Source organism: Oncorhynchus kisutch, linkage group LG20 (assembly GCF_002021735.2).
Source record: "Oncorhynchus kisutch isolate 150728-3 linkage group LG20, Okis_V2, whole genome shotgun sequence".
In the NCBI taxonomy this organism is placed as follows: Eukaryota; Metazoa; Chordata; class Actinopteri; order Salmoniformes; family Salmonidae; genus Oncorhynchus; species Oncorhynchus kisutch.
The window spans coordinates 43,751,953-43,767,542 of record NC_034193.2 but is presented as its reverse complement, the minus strand read 5'-3'; the positions used below and the strand labels follow the sequence as shown (position 1 = coordinate 43,767,542).

General features: G+C 41.9%; 1 protein-coding gene across 1 annotated transcript; it reads right to left on the bottom strand.

The window, feature by feature from the left end:
- Positions 1-9: 9 nt before the first annotated feature.
- Positions 10-15,135, bottom strand: col9a1a (collagen, type IX, alpha 1a). The gene is made up of 32 exons (XM_031799813.1): positions 14,856-15,135; positions 14,184-14,258; positions 13,961-13,999; positions 13,808-13,870; positions 12,297-12,350; positions 12,033-12,068; positions 9,663-9,686; positions 9,500-9,553; positions 9,289-9,342; positions 8,984-9,016; positions 8,790-8,846; positions 8,604-8,657; positions 8,455-8,508; positions 8,191-8,244; positions 7,903-7,956; positions 7,710-7,763; positions 7,449-7,502; positions 7,208-7,261; positions 7,051-7,104; positions 6,894-6,938; positions 6,738-6,791; positions 6,546-6,599; positions 6,101-6,154; positions 4,151-4,222; positions 4,028-4,063; positions 3,731-3,775; positions 3,617-3,649; positions 3,073-3,219; positions 2,334-2,388; positions 2,004-2,192; positions 1,706-1,783; positions 10-1,523 (listed from the first exon to the last, which is right to left on the bottom strand). Exons 1-32 carry the CDS (start codon positions 14,928-14,930, stop codon positions 1,318-1,320), a joined length of 2,064 nt encoding a protein of 687 aa, XP_031655673.1. The 5' UTR covers positions 14,931-15,135; the 3' UTR covers positions 10-1,317.
- Positions 15,136-15,590: the final 455 nt, after the last annotated feature.

Genomic DNA, 15,590 nt, shown 5'->3' with positions numbered 1-15,590 from the left:
AGCGTGGGCTCAATTACAGGAGAGTCATTTATTGATTCAACCCTCCCCTACCTCGTTACATGTCCCTCAAGGCATACTTAATAACAATCATCTTCTTCTGCATAGGAAAACTACAGTCTAATGCACAAAGACACACAGCATTTTCAGCAAATGAATCAAATACTTTTATGGAGATACTTTTTAAATGGCTGTTGGTAACACCCTAGATATGGGGACAGTCAAGCTTTCTAGTGTCCCCTTGTGGCTATATTTGTACCACAGACCATCCAATGATTTGAGTCTGTAGAACTCTGCATGCCTCAGAAAATGTCTCAATAAGGCCCACTGGAGATGTGTGAAATTAGCTGAAAAACTTGTTGCGGGATTTTCGTTGGAGTCTTTCATACAAAACATGCAGGACTTTATCAAAATGTTTTTATTTTCTCATTTGTACAACCTTTGATGTCACCCCCCTGACTTTTATAATAAATAAGAATGGCATATACAATTTCTACATATGTCTTCGAACAACACTGCCCTCCTAGTTCTCCCATCACAAAAACTGTCATCATGACAAAGCAAATCCTGCATCAGGAAGACGATAAAGCATAGGGGTTGGTGAGTGTATATGCAACAAAGATACTCGCAAACAAATGAAAGTCATTGAACCAACAGTATACCGGTAATTTGTATGAAAGCTCGGTGTTGACACTAATACATAAACATACAGAATTTAGTGAATTAAAAATGGTTGGCACATTGTCGCTTAAAGCACAGTTAGTCTGGTCTGTTGGGGTTTTCACTTGGTTCATATTTAACAAAAAACAAAGCCTACAGTCCCCAATAATATCACAATTAGTTTGCTCCAAAAAATGTCATGCTCTTTTTATTTTACAGTACAAAGATGGAAAAAGCTAGAGCTGAGGTAAAAAAAAAAAAAACTTGCTAAACTTTGTCAGAGGGATAGGGGTGTTCCAACAGCTAAGGAATACTGAAATGCATTTTAGAGGGGTGTAACAAAACAATAAAACAATACACAAACAAACAAACACATCAAACAAAGTAATGTTTCTTCCACAGGGTTGGGGGTACATTTTCATCTCATTTCAATTTGAATTCATTCAAATCAGGAAGTTAACTGAAATTCTATTCCATTTCCTGCTTTTCAATGAGAAACATTTGAATTTCAGTTTACTTCCTGAATTGACTGAATTTAAATGGAATTGACCCCAACCCTGATCTTCCGTGGCACATTAGTTAGTTCCTCCATTAGTCTCTTAATAGTTTGGCCCCTGTGGCCCCTCAGTTCAGGGACCTGTTGGGTCTCCGACTCACATCTTATTCCTCATTTGGCCCTTTCATGCTGGAATCTTTCGCAGATATCGGTGATGCCACCATAGGAAGGATGCACTGTGACGACTCGCAGTAGCCGTTGAGGCCAGGACGACCAGGAGACCCTGGAACGCCGGGAATACCGGGAACGCCGTGTGGCCCTCTCTCGCCGTCGCGGCCGTCTGTGCCATAGGCGGCTCTACCGTGATCACCTGTGGATAGAGTGGTCGGTTGAGACTTGTAAATTAATGTGGAACTTCTAAAAAGCTAGCTAGACATGTCTGTATGCTGAGCATATAGAGACTTGGCGCATATTGAGTTAGCACAGTAGTTATGGCTATAGCCTTCATTATTATGGTGTGGTTGTGAAGCCTCTTGTGACTGGTATCTTTACCTGGTAGACCGGGTGCTCCAGGTGCTCCTTTAACCCCTCTCGCTGTGGGTCCTCTGTCTCCTCTGTCGCCCGTGTCACCTACGCAGAACGTATACGTGATCATCAATTCAAGTGACGTTTAGGGATGCAGGATGGCTGTAGTGAACTTCACTTGTGATGGCACAAACCATCCTAATTATTCAAATGGAGATCATGACACTACTGCTACCAGCCTGCTTCAGCCAACTTGTCATTGTCTTAACAAACTAGGCTATAATATTACATTTCGGATATATTTCCACCCTCTTTAGAGACCAACCTTTGGGCCCTTTGCGACCCAGTAGTCCTGGAGGTCCTTTGAGACCTGGCAGTCCTCTGGCCCCGTCCAGTCCTGGGTAGCCGTTCTCTCCAGAGGGGCCTGTAGGACCAGGGGGGCCAGGGGGACCTGGCAGTCCAGAGATGCCTGTCTCAGGCCTCCTCAGGCTGGCTGCTAGCTGGGCTAGCTGCTCTATGGCACAGGAAGGGAAAAGGATGGGGGGGGGGGGTCAGTTCAATGAAACATATGGACCTGCCTTATCAGATGTGATGGGTTCAGTAATGGCCAATATCAAATGGATAAGAGTTTGATATGAAAATGATCTTGACTTACCTTGCATTACCCTCATGCAAACTTGTGTGATGTGTGTATCGCTTGGTTTTTTCCCCTGGGAAAACAGGTGGTTGTTGAGAGAATTGTGGTGTTAACCAGTAACTAACGCAATTCATAGCTAGCCACACAGGCTTTTTTCGTGAAATGTCTTAGCCCAGGGACATACTTAAAGAGATTCTCTGGTACTTTTGCAAACTCTTTAGCCAGTAGTTCTGAATGTAGCGCTCATGAGCCAAAAGTGGTCCACAAAAATTGCCTACTATGTCACGTGTGCAGATAGGTGCAACACGTCATTGATCTCTCTCGCTCTGCTGTGTGTGCCTCTTGCTAGCTGTCACTCAAATGGCGAGGGGCTGAAGCTCATTGGCTAGAACTCGAATTGCTAGGGGGCTGTCCCACATGGGGGAATATGTAGGGAAAATGGAGCAGCACAGCTTCCAGAAAAACAGTCGCTTTCAAAACGAGGGATTTCGTAACTAATTGAGGTAAGACAGTCATTTTCATAGATTATGTATGTATGAACTACACATTGACACATACGGCCCAAAACGGGAGGTTAAAAAAAGACTTAGTAGACGCCAAAGTTCGGGAGCATGTCTTTAACACAGGGCAAAGTCATCATGTGAATTCTGCTGTCTCCTCCAGTCTAGTCCATATGAGTGCAGTACTAAGAAACAGCTCTCTTTGACTCCTGCTCTGTTTCAGGCCCCCAGATCTGGTTAATTGTTAAAGGGCCTACCGCTGGCCCCTGTGTCCCTGGCAGTCCTGGCACCCCTCTGTCTCCCTGCATGCCACGTGGTCCAGGTTGGCCCGGCTTGCCCTCTGGGCCTGGTATGCCCCGGCCGCCCTCCGGCCCTTTGTTTCCAGTCTCTCCTGGTCTGCCCATCTGAAAACACCGACAGAGCGCGACACAATGGCATTCAGCATTCATTCAAAACAAAAGGTAAAATTGGATTACACAGACTGGACCATTGGGAGGATAGACAATGCTGTCTGTCTAGGTCTAGGATCATGTGTTTCAGGCATGTAATCCTACAGTGTGCAAGGCTTTCTTTTGGCATGGTGCAAACACTGTGCAGTGATTCAGTAATGAGAAATGATGATGCTCACGTGTACGTGACTTCTAGCATTAGACAGCTCTATGAAGCTGTGGCATCTAATCATGATGAGTCCCCTATGATTTTGGGACAAACAGGTATCACATTATGTGTACTGGACATAATTGGCCTAGTCCATGCCAACAGAGAGCTGTAGCAGTAAGCGATGCTATAAACTGGACTCACCGATCCTTTCTCTCCTGGCTCCCCTTCGTCACCCTATAGTGAAACAGAATCAGTACTCTTTCACTTTCAAACAAATGTTGGGCTCAGCAACGTTTTTTTTCTTTATTTACTCACAAAGTCCCCTCTGTCTCCCGCGGTGCCCTCTGAACCTGCTTCTCCCTAAATCAATGATTAGAAATGTCTTTGTTAGAGAAAACACATGTCTTACAGGATCATTAACATGTATCCATCCCAAGTAGGCCTTGGTGGGGCCTTCTGTACTCTTCTGGTAGCTCCTAGTGCTTGATGTTACTCATTTGAATTCACTCCATTCATCTTCTTCCATCATTTGATGGCTACATAGAATATGGTCACCTCCCTTATGTAGGAATGCACTATTCGGTCGGTTGAGATGGTATTGATAGAACTTACTTGTTCTCCTTGAGCACCGGTCAAACCGACTGCACCCTGGAGAGATAGGAATAGGACAATTATATTTTGCTTTTACACATGAACTTCTGCTTCTGCTTTTGTGGCACCTTTTCTATTCCTTACCCTGTCTCCATTCTGTCCAACCAGGCCGGCAGGGCCAGGCAAACCAAGAAGCCCGAGATCCCCTTTACCTCCCTGTAAAAAATAAATAAATATATATATACACACACTTCAAAAACTCTTAACACAGTGGATTGCCTGTGCAACACTCCAACCCCCCCCCCCCCCCCTCTCAACTTCAGCTGACTACATTTGCACCAAAACATTTTTTTGTTGTTGCTGGAAATAAACATGTCTAAACGGGTCAGCTGGAAAGGGTATTGGGGGCACACTCCATGAGATGTTTTTGGAAGTGTGGGTACTGATTGTGGCATACTCTCGGCCGACTGGTTTAAGGAATGCCTGGGAAACAGAGGGTTCTTTCAGGCTTTTTCAGCCTATTTTCCTGGCCTGAATCCTCCTCTCTGAAGAAATACCCATGGGCCCATTGACCAGTGTAACAAGACTCCATTCATGCCCCCTCATCGGCGGATTACAGTATTGCTGCAGTCTGGAGGCTTATAAAGGGCTGCCACGTTCAATATGAGAGAGCATACGGCTCTACTTCCTTGGAGTGGGTTTGCTCTTAGGCACTGGCAGTCAGCTTGGTTGATCTGAATGGTTACTATGGTAACTATGCCCATGTTAAATGGTATATGTATGGAATGATAGCAGATAATAGCGATACATAATAAGTGTACAAAACATTAAGAACATTAAGAACATTCCTAATATTGAGTTGCACCCCCTATTTTGCCTTCAGAACAGCCTCAATTAATCTAGGGCATGGACTCTACAAGGTGTCGAAAGCGTTCCACAGGGATGCTGGCCCATGTTGACTCCAATGCTTCCCACAGTTGTGTCAAGTTCACTGGATGTCCTTTGGATGGTGAACCATTCTTGATTCACACAGGAAACTGTTGAGCGTGAAAAACTCACACCGGTGCGCCTGGCACCTACTACCATACCCTGTTCAGAGGCACTCAAATCTTGTCTTGCCCATTCACCCTCTGAATGGCACACATACACAATCCATGTTTCGAGTGTCTCAAGGCTTAAAAATCTTTCTTTAGTCTGTCACCTCCCCTTCATCTACACTGATTGAAGTGGATTTAACAAGTGACATTAATAAGGGATCGTAGCTTTCACCTGGATTCCCCTGGTCAGTCTAAGTCACGGAAAGAGCAGGTGATTCTAATGTTTTTGTACACTCAGTGCATTGTTTACACTGATGTCATGTCATATATAAATAGCAAAAGATTGTTGGTGTGGATAGGTGCGGCTTGTGTTATTTGCACTCTGCGGTGTCCTAGTTCCAAGAAAGGTTGGGCAGGAAAGGCAGTGTAAGGAAAATAACATGTGAGGAAAGTAAGCATGAATAATTACATATCCAATTACAATTACAATCCAAAAGAAGGTCATTTATTTCATACTCTTTGTTTTCTTCTTCCTCCTCTTTCACACCATCTTCATCCTGTTCTTGTCTTCCTCTTCTTTCCCCACCACAGTATCATCATAATCCATCACATTGCAAACCACAAAATCCTGTTCTGTATTCTGAATTGAACTGGCTTCACTCCGATATTTCCTTGTCTGCATCTTACCTTACCAATCCTTGCATTTTCTCACAACAAAGTCTGATGACTGGAGCACCACAGGGTTCTGTGCTTGGCCACTTGGTCATTACTTCCCATGGCTTTTTCCCATCATTCTTGTGCAGAAGCTGCTCAACTCCTTCTATTCTTCCACCTGTTTACTACCCAGGTTACATATTTCACCAGCATCTTAGCCTAGTTCATTTGTATGCTTCAAGTTCATTGGTCAGTTTGATAATCATGGTTCCGTGGTAATTGTATGGATGTTTGCGACAAATTGTCAAATGCTTTATTCATTGTGGTTCATGATACATATAATGGGCTTGTTTTGGGGCTATGAGTATGTCAGTTATATGGGTCTGTTGGGCTGTTGACTTACCCTGGGTCCAGGTGCCCCTGCAGGTCCGTCTGGGCCACGCACTCCTCTTTCACCCTACAGCGAAATAAGAGAAGAATAGTAGGGAGTTATAGAGCAGAAATTGGGCTGCAATCACAGATTTATTATAGTCTAGTGGTCCAAGACCTTCCCAAATGAATCACATGAAGTTCTGAGCTTGTTGAACAATGCTTATAGTACTATAGAGCAAAGGTTGTGCGTGGCAATAGAGTTCAAATGCTTTGTGCTGATCTTGTTCATTCTATTGTTCAGTTATTTAGCTTACATCTTTATCCCTAATTCCCTAACCCTAAAAGGGTTGCTAAATCACACAGCTCCAAATGATTTATTCAAACGGCTGAAGTTCATACGAGACCTGGAAAAGAGCAATCCAACTTGATAGTGTTTTATGGCTTTCTGAATCACATATTCTTTAAAACATACTCACTGGTCCACCTCTTGCTCCGACAGGTCCCACTTCTCCCTGCTCGCCACGTTCCCCCTGTAAACAAAGCAAGTCACCATGAGATCTCTCATGCTACTGGTGCAAGTATGAGAGGGACTTATGTATACTGTGTCAGAGTATTTGGTGTCAATTCATGTGATTTAATATTCATCATTAGACTTTCTCTTGACTTACGGATTTCCCAGGAGACCCCATTAGTCCTACAGATCCGGGGTCGCCAGAGTTACCCTAGTAACAAAGAGAGGAAAACATAAGATTCTCCACAATAGAGATTCATATATTGTATGGTCAATAACTGGTTTTATTCATACATTTATAATGTTCCCCTACCATCTCGCCACTTTTTCCTTTAGGACCATAAGCGCCTGGCAAACCCTATGGCGAGAATCACATCAAAACAAATGAACAGCCAAACAAACCCGAACAAATACAAATGTAGAATGGATATGATGAATCAGAGATGCAAGGGGTCAGAGGTCACACTTACAGGGAGTCCTTGGAGCCCAGCATCACCTGGACTGCCAACTTTCCCAGTAATACCCTTAAAATTATAGAAAGAAAAACAACAGCATGTCAATCTTACTTATTTCCTGTACGTACATCCTCATTTAGCCTATGTCTTTGAACAGCAGTTTGAGCCGTACCTTAGATGCTGGCAATCCGGGGATTCCTTCACGTCCATCGGGCCCAGCAAGACCCTGTCCATGGGAGAAAGAACAGGGAAGTTGAGCGTTAAAAAAGAAGATTAGCTTCATGGCTAATGGTGTATTGAGTCAGCTGTATGGAGTCCCATGAACATAAGCTCGTGCTGTGTGTAACGTCATAGATGTCACAGATGAGATAATCAATCCGATTTGGTAAGGCTGTGGTGTGTACAATACTTACAGGCTCCCCTTTGCCCCCTGGAAGGCCCCTTATTCCTTGTGGCCCTCGGGCCCCCTGCAAAACAACACACAGTGAGTAAAAGTCTTTATGCGGCACATTATTTGATAGTTAGAGTGAATTGTATGAATTGGCGGCAGGTTTTTGCTTTTGAAAGTGAATGACCATGTGCTCTGTTGTTCTGCAGTGATAATATAACAGTAATAATAATAATGATGATATAACAGTGATAATATATTTGTGTGACGGTGTTTTAGTACTTACTTGACCACCGTTTGGTCCATTCTCGCCCACTAATCCTCTTTGGCCCACGTCACCCTAAAAACGGAAAAACACATTTCTTAAACCAAAATAGTAGAAAATAAGTTGAGATGTCACTGTAATGTGAGTGGTGGCAAAGAGGTCATGGTGAAAAAGAGGTGAATGTCACGGTGTTAAAAATAAGACAGGCACTTACTGAGCCACCCTGAATTCCCTGGGGACCGAGGTCTCCAAACGTTCCACGTGGTCCCTGTTATCAAACACATTTCAGATGTCAAATATACATTTTTTTTAATGCATTTACTAGTGTGCTCAAACATAAGTTGTGGGATGTTGAGGTTTGGCAGTGCTGAAACAGGCCAAGCTGAAGTCATTTTTTACAGCAATTTTGCGCCCGCTGAGGATGGCAGTAATATACAGTACATAGCTCATCTTGGGCATTCATCCGATGATGTCAAGCAATGTGTGACCTCATGACCCTTACCCTGTCACCTTTGAGGCCCATCATGCCTGTTATTCCCCTGGGTCCCCCTTGGCCCTAAAATCACTCAGCAGAGAGAGAATAGTGTGAGAGAGAGAGAGAGAGAGAGAGAGAGAGAGAGAGAGAGAGAGAGAGAGAGAGAGAGAAAAAGAGAGAGAGGAAGAAGCCATTTTCAATTTTTTTTTAAATACATGTCTCACAGCCACATTGTGAATGGCACATTCATATTGATACGAATTTGTGAGAGAATATATACAAATATTTTACTGGTAGTCCTTGAGCTCCCATCTCGCCCTCTCCTGCCTGGTCTCCTTCTTCTCCCTGTAGAGAACATCAAACAAATATCCCAATAATTATTATTGACCTTTAGTGTATTTGTTGATATTCTATTGGGATGAAAAAGGGAGAGAGGTTACCTTGTGTCCTTGCTTTCCAGGCTCACCAGACTCTCCTTTTACCCCTTTGTGGCCCTAAAGAGAAACCATACAATGTTACAGCTATAAGCAAGCTAGTTTCACTGACAAGATACAGCATCAACATCTATAGTATATTAGTATCAACAACCAACCGTAGAATAGTATAAGTATTTGTTATATAGTCACCTTCATGCCTGGGAGGCCAGAATATCCATTAAGACCAGAAGGACAGGCATTGGGACACTGAAAAACACAAGTAAATTTGAGGTCATCTAAGAGCCCTGCCACAGGGGGGCTCCGCTGAAAAGTTCCCCATCATCAGCATCAGGGTACACATGCATATCTGTGGTGCCCTTAAAGGAAACTTGTGAACGCCTTACCAGGTCTTCCCCCTTATACACTCCAGGAAGACCCTGGGGAGAAAAAGAGAAAAACACAATTTTAATGACATTTCTGTCTTTGAAGTTGTTGTCGGCAAAACTGGGGCTGGTTGTCATACAGGTTGGTTGCTACAGTGCTCTTAAAAATGTACAGGATGCTGTAAATTGGCTCCCCTTTAATACATTTCATGGCACACAGAACTATGCAGCTATTACATCACATGGGACTCACGTGGGTTTTCAACTGTACTAAGGGTGACAACACTAATATGGAACTAAATGATCATGAAAATAAATAGATTTACCCTGGGCCCTGCAGGTCCGGGAAGCCCCACTGGCCCCCTCCTTCCCAGTGATCCCTATAAATAATAATAACACGTTTTACAAGTAAATTAATGCAATAATTTAACAAGTTAGAAGTATTGACTGCAATATAATAAGATATTGAAAAAGTTGGAAGCCCTGTGTATCTAGCCATCGTTTTTCTAAATGATAAAAAAAGCAGTCAGTACTCACTGGGGTTCCGACTTTGCCAAGCTCGCCCACCAACCCTTGTGCACCAGCTGCTCCCTGTCAGCAAAACAAAATGGACATGACACAGTACTAATGTACTATTTTCTCTTGTATTTAAATACATTCTTCCTCATTCAGGTGTGGGACCAATAGTAAAAGCACTCACATCAGGCCCATCAGGTCCCTCGCCCTGTGGGAGACAAGAGAGAATTCATGGAGAGGCTTGAAGGTGTAAAACTGAGGTAAAGTTGCATTTGTCTGTATCAACAAGTTCATCAATGCAGTAACAAGGGTACAGTAATAAAAGGCACAATTTTAAACAATGCCATTTCAATAAGTCCGTCCTTATAGTATGTCATACAATTATAATTGTCATATCCTAGGTGGGCGTATTCATTTCATATATGATTTCAGATCAACTAATGGGTGTGTGTGTACAATTCTTAGACAATGCTGAGTTCAGAACATCTCAGAATTTTGCAAATACCAGCATACAACTGTGGAAAATCCACTGGTAATTACTAGTGGGAAACTCATCTATCATCCCCGTGCTCCGAGGTTTTCACTTGCACCTCTCTGGTGTCATTTGTCAACAAACAAGACAGCAAGCCATATTCAGCAGTTGTTGTTTATGGTAAGAAAAAAAATACACATTGTTCATAGAAAATGTATTCTGTTCACCTTCCTTTTGATTTAGAAAGTGAAAGCAGCTCAATATATACTTTTATGGGCAGAAATTTGCTAAACAATCACAAGCTTCTATTGATCTCCATGTTTGATAATATTTCCCAAAACGTGAATGCACCCAACTCATATTTATAAATCCACAACTGGTAATTACCACCTTCCCACTTGGTTATGAACGCAGCATTAGACAATTTTATGGGTGTGTCCTATCGTTATATGGTCCTTGAGAGGGAGTAGCCTATTCCAGATGTCCAGTCATTTCAGTGGATGGGTAAGACAAGTCCTTGGAGGGGATGGTCCCATCCTTATGGTAGTATAACAATCCACGGAAACAAGTGAGGTCGATCCCTTTCCAGATTATGTTTGGTCATTTCTGCATGATTACTGTAGAGGCTACAGTTGAAGTCGAAAGTTTATATACACTTAGGTTGAAGTCATTCAAACTCGTTTTTCAACCACTCCACAAATTTCTTGTTAACAAACTATAGTTTTGGCAAGTCAGTTAGGACATCTACTATGTGCATGACATAAGTAATTTTTCCAACTGTTGTTTACAGACAGATTATTTCACTTAATAATTCACTGTATCACAATTCCAGTGGGTCAGAAGTTTACATACACTAAGTTGACTGTGCCTTTAAACAGCTTGGAAAATTCCAGAAAATGATGCCATGGCTTTAGAAGCTTCTGATAGGCTAATTGACATAATTTGAGTCAATTGGAGGTGTACCTGTGGATGTATTTCAAGGCCTACCTTCAAACTCAGTTCCTCTTTGCTTGACATCGAGGGAAAATCAAAAGAAATCAGCCAAGAACTCAGAAAAAAATTGTAGACCTATAACAAGTCCTATATCGACATAACCTGAAAGGCCGCTCAGCAAGGAAAAAGCCACTGCTCCAAAACCGCCATAAAAAAAGCCAAACTACGGTTTGCAACTGCACATGGGGACAAAGATCGTAATTTTTGGAGAAATGTCCTCTGGTCTGATGAAACAAAAATAGAACTGTTTGGCCATAATGACCATTGTTATGTTTGGAGGAAAAGGGGGGAGTCTTGCAAGCCGAAGAACGCCATCCCAACCGTGAAGCACGGGGGTGGCAGCATCATGTTGTGGGGGTGCTTTACTGCAGGGGGGACTGGTGCGCTTCACAAAATAGATGGCATCATGACGAAGAAAAATTATGTGGATATATTGAATAACATCTCAAGATATCAGTCAGGAAGTTCAGGTCTTCCAAATGGACAATGACCCCAAGCATACTTCCAAAGTTGTGGCAAAATGGCTTAAGGACAACAAAGTCAAGGTATTGGAGTGGCCATCACAAAGCCCTGACCTCAATACCATAGCAAATTTGTGGGCCGAACTGAAAAATCATGTGCGAGCAAGGAGGCCTACAAATCTGACTCAGTTACACCAAGTTACACATCAAGAGGAATGGGCAAAAATTCACCCAACCTATTGTGGGAAGCTTGTGGAAGGCTATCTGAGACGTTTGACCTAAGTTAAACAATTTAAAGGCAATGCTACCAAATACTAATTGAGTGTATGTAAACTTCTGATCCACTGGGAATGTGATGAAAGAAATAAAAGCTGAAAGAACTAATTATCTCTACTATTATTCTGACATTTCACATTCTTAAAATAAAGTGGTGATCCTAACTGACCTAAGACAGGGAATTTTTACTTGGATTAAATGTCAGGAATTGTGAAAATCTGAGTATATATATTTGGCTAAGGTGTATGTAAAACTTCCGACTTCAACTGTATCTCATAATGGACAATATCCCTATTACATCCCTATTATACATTCATTCTGTTAACACATTTAGTTAACCACGCTTACTTACAATCTCCCCGACTTCCCCAGCCTCTCCGGGTTCACCCTGATAGAGAAGCAGACACGATGGTTGGTGATGACAATAACATAGCAGTGAAATAATCTCAACCTTTCATTGCTTTGTAGCGTACTGATATTTTCTCATTCATACTCTTCTGACCAGCCTCCATACACCTGAGTACTGAGAGTGTACATGCATTATATTTCGGCAATATAGATATTAGACAGATAGGGAGGTTATGGATACATTTGATTTCAAATAAAGAAAACGTACTTTTGGTCCAGGAGGCCCATCTGAGCCGAGACCCCCAACAGGTCCAGTGGCACCCTATAGAGGAAACAAAGCTTATATCAACCACACAGAAATATGAATGTCCATGAGTAAACTATATAAAAATGTCAATACGTGTCTTATACCCTCCAGTGAAAGAAGTCATTTCATGCTCCCGTTACCCATCCCCATTAGTGGGATATTTTATATTTTGTTCTTTACAAGTATTCAATGGGACTCCTGGGAAATTATAGAAGGACATGATTGTGAAAGTATTCATTAGAAACAATCCATCCATTCCTCAATTCCTGAAATAAATTGATTTCAAATAGAACTGTTCCAACACTGAGTTGCTGACACAGTACTCTCTGAGATCGCCATCAGTAACAGGGTTGCCTTACTTCAAGGCAATATTACTGTAAATCTGATTTCCATCATAACATTTGCATTTGATAAACACAAAGGAAGGTTTGTAAATCAAATTATGGAAGGCATCTCAATTGAGACTACTCTTCTTTTCTTCGTTTGTATCTGGAAGATAATATATGACACAGTATTTGATCAATGCTCTAACTAAACAATGTACTAACTAAACCATTGCATATTTAGTCTACATAAAAGTACATTTCATCATTGACATTTCATGGATGATGTATTTCCTGTACAGTAATTTAGCAATTAGAAGACAAAAACTGGGTGTGTCTTCTCTCACACTGTTTAGCCCCTCCTCTTCCACCAGCTACATAAACCATAGGAGGTCACTTAACCAGGCTAACTAGTCCTCCGCCAAGCTTGAATCAATGGATTGAAAAGAGAAGATGCTCTGAACTATCGCCTCAAGGAACTACTACCACTCTCTAACTAGTCAATAGCTTTGGCAGGCAACAAAGAACAGAAATCAGGAATCATTCAAATCAGGAACAGAAAAAATGTATTATAGTTCATTACTTGAAGTCAGTGTTAAGGTATTTGCTATTCCTAAAAATATGATCACTATTCACTAAACAAAAGAGAATAGAGAGCTACCCAGCCAAAACTAGTGCATACCTCAACACACCTGGACACCCCCTACTCTGCCAGACACCGTATTCAGCATTATGGCCCAAACGGACAGCACACACATTGTGGCCCTTCTGTTCCACTTTTCCCAGCATACAGTTCTTTCCTGTCAGCCATCACTGGGCGGCCGAATCCCCTGCACCCCCTGACTCACACAAAAGGACCTCTGTTTCCCTGTTTCAGTCAGGAAGCTATTTGAAGCATTCCCCTCTTCTCTTCTCTAAATACCCAGGTTGATGTATCCCACTGACCCCCCCTCCGCCCCCCAAACCTTTTTCTCAGGAGCCAATATAAATGACTGTCACAGCAGTAGACCCACAGCCCCTTGAGCTTCAGAAGTTACAGATGTTCAATAGACTCAATGAAGTCTGTTATCTGATTTTGCACTAAGCTTTCCTGCTTTGGGAGTATGAATAACAAACTGGTGGTAAATGTGTGTATTCTGTGTAACTTACGTCTGCCCCTGGTAGGCCGGGTGTTCCGGGAGTTCCTGGTTTGCCGTCTTCCCCATCAGGGCCCTAGGAACAGAGTGCCCATTTCAATACCATGCTAAAATGTATCAACCATTTATTGGTAGGTTATGGCAAAGGAAATGATAGTCTACTCACAGGGCCGCCTTCTGTGAAGTTATCGTCCCCTCTGTCTCCCTGAAATGAAATAGAAAAAGGAATATTTATTTAATAACCACGTAAAAATCCACATTAGGTTTAAAATGATAGAATAACACAATTAATTCTGGTCTATACCAGGTGAGGTGCTGTACAAAAGATGAGTCTAAAGCCTGAAATGACACAAATAAAGAATAAAATATGAAATCAAAAGATATCTCACATCAATGCCGTCAACTCCAGGCACTCCTGCTATTCCAGGGGGTCCTGCGGGGCCTCTGAGACCGACCAGGCCCCTCTGTGGATAAATACACAATACATAAATACACTAAATGAAATGTAGCTCCAAATCATAGCTGTTGGCGGCGGTCCGTTGGTCACCTCACACAAAAAGATCCATTGTGTGAAATCAGTCATTTTGTGGGAAGTAAGGTCAAGAAAAGAAAACCACAAGCCTTTATCCACTATACAAGGGACCGCTCTTTAAGTAATTGCATATGTTGAGAATATTTTTGTTGAGATTCCCAACCTATTGGTTCCATATGTCTGCACAGATACATATTTGTCCTGCACACACCTCTAAATCATGCAGCTATTTACAAAAGAAAGAAATAGTTCACTAATCAATAGGCATATTATGGTAGGTCTAATGTATATGTAAACTATATGATTCAACGAATCTGTAAATGCATAGAAAGTGTTTCAAATCATTTGGGAGTCTGAGCATCCCAGCTTACCCCATCCATGGGAAATCCCATCCCAATAACACAGGACAATATAATATGAAGAAAAGCAGTCATACATGCCTGTCATTACAAACCAGTCATACATTGTGGCTGGCAAACAAATCTATGTGAACCACTTGAGAAGAAAATAGCCGTACTTTGTGACTTACCTGAGCGGAGCAAATAAGGATGATTTGCAATAAAATCACCAGTAATGACTCCCGATATATCCTGGCGCGAGTCATGGTCGTCCCAAAGACAAGGAAGTCGCAAAAAGTCCCTTTTCCCGGATTAGTTGGGATTTACGGACCACCTGTCAATATTCCCCAACTGAACCCCACAGTAGACTGAAAGGTACCATGTACTATTAAAATGAATGTTTATTCATGATGGACTGGAGAGCTGGAAAGTGGTTGGAGGAGGGATGGAAGGTGCGCACAAGGCGAGGGTTTCTCTGTGAGACAAGGGTGGGATTTATAATGTTCTCTCAAGATGTATAAATACCTGCAACTTTCGCTTACTTGTAGTTTGTCAACTAAACGCTTGTATTCCAACAGTTTATTACATATTGTAAAAATTAAAAATAAATAACAAATCCAACCTAGCTTACTTCTGCACATGTATAACATACAACATAAATGATGTTGCTGTTGCATTCATCGATGCAATATTTCTTCAACATAGAGTTTGTAAATTAGCAAAATTGATTTAAATCTGTCAGCCTGATTTGATTTTAGACATTGTTGGCGGCCTACAATAAATGAACGTGAGTGAGATCTATTATTCAACAAACACATATCCCCACTGATTACATTGTCCATTTTGATTGACTTGCTTTAATACTTATTTTTTTATATAGCCATCTCATAGAGAGAAATACAGTAGTAGTGTCGTCTTTTTTTGTA